The 11,417-nt window shown below is 39.1% G+C and overlaps 2 protein-coding genes across 3 annotated transcripts; one reads left to right on the forward strand and one right to left on the reverse strand.

Annotated features, from left to right (window-relative positions):
* Positions 1-1,678: 1,678 nt before the first annotated feature.
* On the forward strand, positions 1,679-4,196 carry gdf15 (Growth differentiation factor-15). Its single transcript, XM_085804118.1, has 3 exons — positions 1,679-2,683; positions 3,287-4,065; positions 4,113-4,196. Exons 1-2 carry the CDS (start codon positions 2,248-2,250, stop codon positions 4,054-4,056), a joined length of 1,206 nt encoding a protein of 401 aa, XP_085660244.1. The 5' UTR covers positions 1,679-2,247; the 3' UTR covers positions 4,057-4,065; positions 4,113-4,196.
* Positions 4,197-6,437: 2,241 nt separating this feature from the next.
* LOC146970673 (uncharacterized) lies at positions 6,438-8,908 on the reverse strand. Of its 2 annotated transcripts, XM_085804112.1 has the most exons (4): positions 8,854-8,908; positions 8,531-8,659; positions 7,855-8,168; positions 6,438-7,422 (listed from the first exon to the last, which is right to left on the reverse strand). In XM_085804112.1, exons 2-4 carry the CDS (start codon positions 8,546-8,548, stop codon positions 7,290-7,292), a joined length of 465 nt encoding a protein of 154 aa, XP_085660238.1. In that variant the 5' UTR covers positions 8,549-8,659; positions 8,854-8,908; the 3' UTR covers positions 6,438-7,289. The 2 variants fall into 2 exon arrangements, with proteins under 2 accessions (XP_085660238.1, XP_085660237.1); XM_085804111.1 differs by lacking the exon at positions 8,854-8,908 and having other exon boundaries at positions 8,531-8,800.
* Positions 8,909-11,417: the final 2,509 nt, after the last annotated feature.

An 11,417-nucleotide genomic window follows, 5' to 3' on the forward strand; every position in this document is an offset into this window, starting at 1 on the left:
CCAAACTAACCATCTTACAACCAACTGAAGAGAGAAGATGGACAACGTAATCCCCTCAGAGCCCTGACTTCCTGTCAGAATTTATATCTGCTTAGCTGTTTAGGACAGAGCAGTGCAGATATTACATTAATATAAAGTAAACAAGGAGCTAAACATCACATATCAAGTGATTAAACTCAATGTAACTCAATACAGCTTCACTTTCTAATTTACATACATGATAGAAAATCTCCCAAGACCAGCCCAGCCCAGACTCACCTCACATCACGTCTCCCAACCTCCAAATTGGGTGCAACAGCACTATGTGGTTATTGCAACGTACCGTCAGCTTCTTCTACTTCATCGTCTCACTTTATATTTAGAGCATCTGTTACCAGCGTATATGATGAAATTCACTGCGACTTCTGACACATTTCTCCTTCAACTCCAGTTTGTGGTTTTTTTGCATTTTTCCTTTTTATAATTTTGTCACGCAATGATCCAGATGATAAGAAAAGAGGAAACTACAGTACACTGAGAGGAGAATGAGTTTGACATGACTATATACACAACATTACATGAGTCACTGTACACCTTTAACACACTGTCAGCTTGCAAGGTAAGCTTACCTGGCAAAGCACATGACTGTTTCATCACCTCAGTGACTCAGCGCTCAGAAATCCACACACACTCTGCAACGTCGAAGACACTACATTGGCAGTAACGTTTTCCCAGCTTGGACAATTTTTCTTGCTTTTAATTTGAACAATGAGACATGTAATTATTTGTAGTTAAAGAGATGCAGAATTACTTCTAGATCCCATCTCTTTTACTACTATGACTACTTCACAGGTTAGAATGATGCTATCTTCTCTAGAAGTGAATAACGCAATTGAATTATACTTCGTACACGGACCATAATGTGTATTTGTATTAAAAAAAAAAAAAAAAAAATCATCACTTCACAAGAAAAAAAAGCTTTGTCATGCTGCAGATTCTTTTTTTCTTTTTTTTGCATTAGATGTCACTGTAATTTATTGTATGAGCTTTGAATCTTGGCATGAGTTGTCTTACTTTGCACCTAATTACTCTTTCAGTTATATGGCTGTTATGTTTTAATTGTTTGATTATTTTATTATATAATAATCCACATAAAAGTATTTGATTGAACTTGTAATAGCTCCCTTATCACATCTTCATTACTATCTGAAAGAAATTTCAAATGTGTGTGTGTCCATAAACTCACTGACACTTTATCAGTACATACCACAGCTGGGAATGCCTTTATGTGGAAAGAATAGGGTCAGTGACACAAGGGGCCATGCAACAGTTACACTACTTTATAATCAGGAACAGTGCCAATCCTATTTGCCATGAGAAGTGGGGCTGCACTGTGCAGACACAGATGTAGCTCAGGTTTCGGTCTTTGCCCTGCCCCTAACAGTCACTAGCGTGGGGGCAGGAATGCTGCTCTTTCTCCAAGTGTAGGTTGAGATCAAATATGTTTTGAGTCTATTTTATCTGCTATAAAATGACACTGACACTTGACACTGCGCTCCACAGACTTTGTCACAGAAGCTCAGGACAGTTCTCGTTTTCGACTGAGGTGATAGTTAATTATCGTTTATCTCAGTTTTTGTGAATATGGAGGAAGGAATATAACTTTGTACCATTTCCTGTCTTTATTTAATCTTTACTATTAATTTACTGCGTGTCACCACTTCAAACCGTTCAGAAATGGGGTTTCCCAGCTTTAGGCAACTTGTTGGGTAAAACTCTACATCTATCTTTGGTTTGGAGCTGTTCCTGACCTCTGACCACAGTGGGCCGGGTTATAAGGGAACAGCGTCACAGCCTTACAAGAATCAATAAACTGTCACATTGTCATTAATAACCCTGGAGAAGCTAATGTAATTGCCCATTCTCCCTCTCCTTAGAATTGGTCATTAGTGGACAATACTGGTGACACTGAGGTGCACACCATGTTCTCATGACGTAACTAAATCTCACCCAGAAGCCCCTTTGTTTCATGTCTCTCCTATCTCTGCTCTCACTCACCGCTGAAATACACCGAAAAAGAAAACAATTAACTCAAACAACACATTTCTAATTCCATAGATCACATGTTGTTGAGACATGACACAATACTGCAAAATGTTGCAACATAATGATATATGGCCCTTCACAGACTCACCTGACTCACCTGACTGAGGATGGGTGTGGCAACATAGAAGCCCTATAAATAGGGTCAAGAATTTCATTGATGACATGTACAAACCACATCCACTGAACTGCAGCACCCACACACACACACACACACACACACCTGACCTACCAAGCCAGCTCATCATGCTCAGATCACACACACTTGTCTCCTGCACACTGCTGCTCCTCGTCTCCTTCTCCGGCTCAGGGGAGAGCCGGCCTGGCCTCGTGGCCCGGGAGGCTGTACCTGTACCTGTACCTGATGCGGACGGGACCGGCGGCCAGACGGGCCTGCTCTTGGAGGCGGTGAAGACGGGAATCCTCAGCTCGTTGGGGATGGACAGGGAGCCCAGGCCGACCCAGAAGGCCACGGTCCAGGAGCTGAGGAAGATGCATCGGCTCTATAGAGAAAAACTGAGGGAGATGCGAGGGAATTCCAGCCAAACGTTGAAAGAAACTTGGCAACCCAAAGTTTCTACAGTTCTTTTTCCAGCCACAGGTGAGACATCAGACAGAGAGGCGACTATTTTAACCACTGTCACACTTGACATGACTGACGTGAAAAGACAATTTGATACGTTTGACTGGGGAGCTGGAAAGAATGTTTCATGGCAAGTTCAAAAAATCTTGCACTGTGAGTTTACCTCTGCACACACAGACAAAGGCTTTTGTACTGAGCACTATATATAGAATCTGTCCCTATAGTTCATGCTCCAGGTGAAGCTTTCCGACTTCCTGGAACCTAACTATCTAAACGTATGTGAATGGTTAGAAATAGACAAACTGTCCTGTAAACAAAGTGAACACATTCCTAAGAGCTTTTCAAGATAACCAGCGTGACTGGCACACCTTTGACATCATGTTACACCACACACAAACACATTTATACCAATGTAATCAATGATAGGGCATGTAATGACAATAGATACAGAAAGGATCAAAATATGTTTATGTTTCCATTGGTTTTCCACAGTCAGTTGTTAAATGCCATGTTGTTCTCGATGTGTGTATCTTGTGTGAAATCTTTACACAATGCTGCCAGCTCTGGTCCTAATGAAGAGTATGTTTGTGTGTGTGTGTGTGTGTGTGTTTTTTCTTTTAGTGGAGCAAGTGAAAGTTCTTTGGAGAGGAGAACACCCACAGTCAGATGGACACATGCGATGGTACAGAGCCATTTTCCATAAAAACCTAAACATCCAGACTGAACAGACTCTTGCTCAGGCAGAGCTGATGATTTCCAGGCAGATGTTGAATAAACACACATCGGTTCAGCCTGAGGTAAGACAAGAAGTTAGAGTTAGAGTCAATGGAAGGAGGTTGACGAACACTCCGGTCCACAGTAATGCCTCAGCCTCTCAAGATGCCATGTTGGACATCGGCCCTGAGGTGGAGAGGTGGATGAGAACCGACGGTGTTCAGGCTCTGGTCGTGGATGTAGGGATGGCCGTGGTCCACAGAGACCACCGCAATGTAAAACCAAACATTTCCCTGGAATTAGACCTGGTGCAGCCCAAACCAGCAGAGAGGACACGTCGCTCCACCAGGGAGGACGACTGTGACGAGAGAGGATGGTGCTGCAGGAAGTCGCTCACGGTGTCCTTCAAAGACATCGGCTGGACGGACTGGGTCGTGGCCCCGGCCGAATACACGATGCACTTCTGTGACGGCACGTGCCCCCATAACTACAAGCCGGCCAGCATGCACACACAGGTCAAGTCCAGGCTGCAGCTGATCAACAGAGGTGGGACGCCTCGGCCCTGCTGCGTGCCGGCGGCCTACGAGCCCATGGTCCTCATGCACTATGACAGCAGAGGGAAGTTGAAGCTGACACCTTTTGATGACTTCATTGTCAGTAAGTGTCACTGTGCCTGAAGAAAGACTGTAAACCCAAAACCTCTTTGGGGGATAATTTCCACTTGAAAAAAAAGAAAGAAAAGAAGTTACATTCTGAAAGCAAAACAAAGAGTTCTTACATGGACAATTTATCACATAACTTCATTGTTTAACAAATTAAATTTTTAGTTATTCATCTTTATTTTGTTTTCTTTTTTTTTTTTAGAAGACGGAAAATTGATGTTACTGCTGCACAGAGCCACTGTTTTGCAGTAGACCTGTTCATTCATATATTTGCCCTTAAATGGGTAATTATTTATTCTAAGTTCTATTTATGGTACTGTTTGTGTTATTTTGTGTGTTATGTTACAACCTGTTTTCTATTTAATTTTACAGTTATTATTTAAAGTACTGTATTGTTCAATGAGATATTTCTTTCTTGTTGTCTTCGACATTTCAATAATGATTTGCCCAAATAAATGCGGTGATTGATTCCTACTGAACTGCTGCACTTGAATGTTATCCACAAGTACATTTCACAATAAATACATGACATTGGCATTTTCTCACATTTGTCATTCATTTTCTGGATAAGCACTTTCAGTCACTCAAGATAATGAGGGTCAGGGTGTGTCAGAGAAATCAGCATGTAAAGATATGATAACTTCTATCTCCCACTACTGACCTTTAAGTTGTGTTCACTGTCCTTGGCCACTAAGTTAGGAGAGAAAGTGGGTGTAGGGGAAGTGGGAATCTGCAAAAAGTAAAAAAATAAAAAAAGCAGCCTGCTGTATAAACTTAAGTGTTCAGATTACATATCACTAACGATACTGTAAATAAATGTCCACTGCAGATTATCAGAGCGTGTTGTCTGTAGTATTTACTTGCAGGTGATGTTAAGATAAGATATTAGAAACATTTAAAAATAACAACATGATATATCAGACGATAACTGTGATTACCAAGACATGAAATACAGTAATATTTATCAGCACACAGGCTGTTGCATGAGACTCAGAGTGAGGTTTTTGGAGCTTAAAAGTAATAAATAAGATGTAATTTTAGTACTGTGGTTGACAATGTGTTTTTATGTATATTGCCCTACTTATGTATTTATTATGCTTTTGTACTTTTACCTTACCTGATCTCAATTTTGCACTGTCTTGCACTTTCCTCCTCAATTGTATGTATGCTTGTGTATGTAATTGTGGTGCGGTGGTCAGCTGCAGAAACAGAATTGCCCTATGGGATAAATAAAGTAATCTCAACTCAACTCAACTCAAGTGAACCTGAACTCAGAAGAAAGCTCAAATGAAATGAATATAGTTTAATCATTCAAAGAAGTGACACCACCACCCCTAATTAGTGTTTTATTGTTTTTTTAATTTTATCTCTCAGTGACTAAAGGTCACAGAATGCGAACAAATTAATAAACGATTAATAAAGTGGATGTATTAAGGGGTGGGGTGTCTTGAATGATTCCTGGAAGACTGAATAAATAGTCAGATAAATTAAGAAGTGATTAATCGGAGCTGCAGACACAAACACTTACTGTAATTAGGCTTTTCCTTACGGTGAGTTCAGGCGTTTGTCCAGTAAGTGCTCATTCATTTCTCTGTTGTTGCTCTGCTACTCTTTGTTTCAGGGATGACATCCTCACTCATTACACAACTGTGGGTGGATGGAAAGGTCTTCAATCTTAGACTCTGAAAGGTCCCGAGTTTCAGTTACCACCCAAAGTATACAAGTAGAAAAGAATCAGAGAGGATTTATCAAAGCCCTCTGTGTGTATAATCTAAGATAGACAGAATTACTTCCGGTATTTGGGTTTTCCCTTGTTTTAATCCTCACTTAGATAACCCGTAAAACTTTTACTGAAAGTAATGTCAGTGCAACCGGAAACAAAACAAAAAAGAAAAAAGAAAAAAAAACAAGAAAAAAAAACAAACATCTTCTATAAACCGTCCAGCCCATCTCCAGTCATTATCCTTCCTGAGAGGCACAAATCTTTTTAAATCTTATTATTCTGCAAATTTTAGACAAAGCTATAAGCTTCTTTTTTTCCTGCCTCCCACTGGTATCAGTTCAACAACGGTGCAGTTCAGCAGAATGGTCAGATTTTCACATCCTCTGTATGTCTCCTCTGAACAACGGATGGACCGCAAAAACATTTATTGTGGTGCTGACCTTTGCATATTTTGGTAAGAGCTGACGAGGTTAAAAAGCATCATTTGACAGATAAAAAAGCAATTCTCATCTCAGAAATTGGAGCTAATAGAGTATTACTTTTAGGATACTGGTTGTTGTTTTCTCAATGTTATGTTCTCTTCTCAATAAACCTAACCCTGTCTCATCTTGTTACCTGAAATTGCTGAATCAAAAATCTAAAACCTCCAAAATAATCCATGACTTTTATCAATGTTCTTTTTATTTCAACAAATGTACATGTCAACCATGGATGGTAAAACAATTAGTGGTATATTATGGCAGTAATACAGAGCACAGTAAGCTTGAATGTTCAAATATAATGAATTTCAATGATGCAGCTGCTGTAAACATTAGTTTCCAGTAACAAACCCTGAGGCTGTTAAAAAGCCAAAATGAGAAAATTGCAAAAATGCATGGGTCACAAATAAAATCTATAAATTGTAGCTTTAGAACTATCATTTACGGTTTATAAAACACAATGACTACTATGAATATAAGTTTACACATCCACATACTACACCACATAGTACATATGTTCAGCATATTTTGATATTCTTGGTATTTCAAAAGTTCAGAGTTTTTTTTTTTTTTACATAATTGTATTTGTAGATAGATCTAAAAACCTGTTTGTTAACTTTGTGAAGAAAATAACAATACTCAGGGTGAATACTTATTTCCTGTGTAACTGTCTCTAAATCTAACAGAGACCACAAGCAGAACTGTTGGTTGCTGTTGTTGGCTGCTGACAGCAAAGAAGACAGCCGGATATACTAGGCCAGTGTATAATTCTGCATGTGAACAAACTGTACGCATTTGGTCAACATGAACGTGGCTCATGTAGAATCAGTGTGTGTGTATATATATACAGTATATGTATGTGGCTGTACACTTGCTCTGAATAGTCACACAATACTTTTGTTTTGTTTGTTTATCCGTCAGCCAGATTCAAAAGCAGCACCATCATTTCTCTGTAACAATATTCATTTATAGGATGAGCCAATGAACAGCATTTAGAATAAACGCAATAAAAAAAATATCCACACAGTAATAGAGATATTTTCCTGTCATGTGTCTGGCATAATGTACACATCCTCGTCTTGGGAGATGGAAAGGTTACACTCCGGGTCATTGTTGTATATTGCGTCATCTTGTACATCACACTCCAAGTACAAATCCTCTTCAGGTTCAGAAGGCGACCTGTGGAGCAGTGGATGATGTTTCCATCAGAAAGCACTTTTTCTGTTGCAAAACCATTGTGACGCAAGACAAATATATGTAAACTGTGTGGATTAACTTTCCCCCAGTTTCTATTCTTGCTCAGAGGAAAACTCCAGCACTGAGTCATGAGCTGGCATGTTTGATTAATAGACTTTAAACTGCATAAAACAACAGACTAAATCATCCCCAGATGCCGGCCAAATTGTGTGTTGGTATGTACTGTATTACAAAAGTTTTGTACAAAATGGGGAAACTCACACCGTCACACAGTGTTTCTTCATCTGTTTCCGTTTCCACCTCAGTTTCATAGGTGTTATTTTAGCCTCAAATTTCACACAAAAAATGTGTCCTGATACAAAAAAGTGAGAAAACTTTAACCACAAACTAAAACTGTGAAAATACAACACTTACCTGTCATTGTGTGTGGGCCTGCTGTAGCCACTAGTCCGAGTTGTTAAGTTTTCATAGATAGGAACTTGTCCTTCTGACTGGTCTGTGATCATACTGGTATAATGCTCCGGATCAACCTCTGTTGGACCTCTGTTTTCCTCCTTCTGGCTCCTTCTCTGTCGAGACTGCAGTATAATTCTGATCTTACTGTGGTATTTGTACAACATCACACCAGCTATCACGATGAGGAGCAAGAAGAAGAGCGTCAGCCCCACTGACACCCCCACGGCCGAGCCAGAGGTGTCCCCGGTTGTGGCATTAAGTGGCACCACGTTCTGTAAATATGAAAATTAAATAATTATAGTGAGTGACGAGATGGTATTGCTCAACTAATATCTATAGTCATTTGTAACAATTTGCATCCCAAGATTATCCATCTAAGAAATGTTTTAGTTAGATCTTTATTCTAAAACACCTCCATATAAATTAGCGCTTATATAATCTTGACCTGATGATAGTTACCCAGTCCGAGTCTTATTACATGCAGAAAACGAATAAAATGAAATAATTTACTATAGTATAATAATTCACCATAAAATCCGGGAAATTATTTATTATAACTCACTCAAGCAAAATCCAACAACATTTTGTCAAATTGTAGCTGAAGAGCAAAAAAAAAAAAGAAAAAAGATCTTACCACTTGCGTCGGCTCCATCGGGTGAAGGTCTCAGATGAGTGTGAAGACATGCAGTTTCTCTTTAAAACCCCACAGTTGCAATGATGAAGTTCCCTTTTCACGAAATAATGGAACTAGGAAATGAAAGAGCTGAAACCAGAAGATTTCCTGTAAAACTTCGCTTTCTGCAAATAGACAGCTGCTGACAGGAGCTGAATTTGAGTTATAATAAACTTTATGACACAAGAGGCAAACTTCCAACCTGTGCACTGAAATAGTTTTAACCTCAGCTTGACAGGATGCTCGGTTATGATTTAACCGAAGAAGAAAAAAAAGATCATTACCTTTGCTCTCAAGTGATGGGAGTGTGTTTAGCAGAGGTGACACAAATGATCATTATGACGATACAAGTGAAGTTGATCTACCAACACTCTCACTAAACTTACTGCCTATTTAGTTCAACCAGACCTTTACCTCCCCCTGCCGTCAGTTTACTTCCCCATGTGAACAATCCATCAAACTGACATTACATTTGCACAGGAGGTGAATCCCACCGTGCATGGTAACAGTAATAAACTTTAGACTCTATACAAAACAAATGTTTGTAGGGCTGACGATTAATGTGAGATACAGTTTCCATTCAGAAAAAGAGCATCTCACACACTCCTAATATTAGTTGTTTTCTCACTGATCCTTCATGTCAGACTCCTTCAGTCCGATCTGTGCAGCACTCACCTTCATTTTTATTAATTTTTACTCTCTTAAATGTTTTAACTAGTTTGATTTTGTAGAGTTTTCTTCATCCAAATCAAGTTTGTGCTTCTTATGAATCCATCTGACACAAACTGAAGATGTCGATTTTGGACTATATTGAAAAACTAAAATCAAATCCTTTGGTATTCAAGAGACTGTTGTGCCAAAAGAGAGAATATACTCTTTTTTTTGTTTAATCAGAATGTGATTAATATACTGTATATATAAATTGTTGTAAAATAAATGTAAATTATAAATGACTAATGACTTCTTCCATCCATGAGAATAGCTCACAAGAATCAACTTGACAGGCATTCAATCCACACGTCTGTTTTAACAACCCTCTGCAGGCTACATGGCAGGTTATACAACAAGGTGGCTGGAAATTGTGGTTTAGTGGTGCCAATAGAACAACAAACTTAGGGGAGTAACTTCACACTCTCAGGTTTAACAGATGTTGGTGAAGATGAAATGAGATTAAAAGAATGCTTGTTGCTGGTTATATTACCACAGGGTGTTTGCATTAGATAAACATTCACACTAAATGGGAAACAACAGCTGGATGCAGAAATACACCAACATTTTCCTCATTGTGGCGCAATCAGCTTCAAGAACTCCCCACCCCCACCCACCCAGCGGCTTATTCAGCAATAACAGGATAAACCTTCCCTCCACCTGCCCTGGAGTCACCTCTTTTTCTACGTTACCATGGTTACTTTACAACCAAATTACACTTTCCTGAATGGCGGGTGAAACAGCTCCACTTTGCCTTCAATGCCTGTAACAACACACACACAAAAAAAGAAACAATGACTGTAGGTGTGGCATCTGGCCTCTTAGAGAAAAAACAAAAGCTTGATATGTTTTGTGTCATTTGTTTGAATTTGCATGTGAGCTGCTGAGCTTGATATAGTCATGTATAGTCATATATGAAACTCACAGGCCTGCATGCAGCTGTTTGTGTGGCTAACAGTCTGCAATACCTGCAGTATAACTGTGAAAATGAAACTCCCACTGCAGCCAAGAGACAAGAATGGACATGTAGAGTTCCTGCAAGTCTTGATTGTGTTAACATTTATCACACAATTCACCGGGGAGGAGGCTTAACAAATATATTGCAAGAGCACCGCCCCTTTCTCTCTCACCTAAGAGCTCATTTTCTCCACATGAGTAATTCTCCAGCAGGAGAGTGCAGTTCATTCACTTTGTGTATCCATTCAGCTGGAAAGCAGGGGGAGACAGTGTTGTGACAGCATTTATCCTCAGTCAGCAGGGGTGCACATGCAGCCCCAGAGGCCCAAGATGTCATGTTATGATCAGGAAGGTTATTCTGGTCCACTGTTATGAACCCTGGTAAACTCAATTTAAGCTTTTCTCACATGACACACGTATGATCTCCTTACAACTCCCCATGAAAAACAGGAGAACAGTTTAGTAGCACAGACATGTTATACTACTGCAACAACAACAAATAATAATAATAATAATAATAATAATAACAACTATTAATAATAATAATATAATAATAATAATGATAACTATTATTATTAATAATAATATTAATAATAATAATAATAATACAAATATAAAAAACATACACAAAGTCGTTTTCTTAAAAAGTGTGATTTTGCGGGTATTCCGCAGTCCAGATGTGCGGTGCGCCTCCATACACCCCCCGCACCGCGACGTGAGCACGCAAAACCTCACCGAGGGAGCCGCATCAAGTCTACTAGAGACAACCCTATACATACCGGAAATCAGACTATTTTGGCTTCAAAATAAAAGCACGTGCCTGTCCCAACAATTATAAAATGTCAGGGAATAGAAACGTAATGCCACTGGCATTTAGTCAAGTTGGTTAATGAATTACCCTATTAACAACTGATCGACTACAGTGACTGTTGGTCACACTGTAGCCTACCTAAAACAGGTGTTTGTCACTATTTTGACAACTAATGAGACCACCTTTATTTAAAAAGGTATTTTTAAAATTAAAAATAATTAATTAAAAAATAATAATGAAAATTGATTATTTCTAATTTCAGTCTCATTTTTTTTAGCTACTGAGAACCAACCATCTGTGCATCATTTTGCAGATTTGAGTTCATTGAGTTTTCTTCAAATTAGACATTTTGATGAGGGAAGCACAAGTGTC

The sequence above is a fragment of the Trachurus japonicus genome, chromosome 17, assembly GCF_045865225.1.
Source record: "Trachurus japonicus isolate A0001 chromosome 17, Traja_1.0".
Taxonomy (NCBI): Eukaryota; Metazoa; Chordata; class Actinopteri; order Carangiformes; family Carangidae; genus Trachurus; species Trachurus japonicus.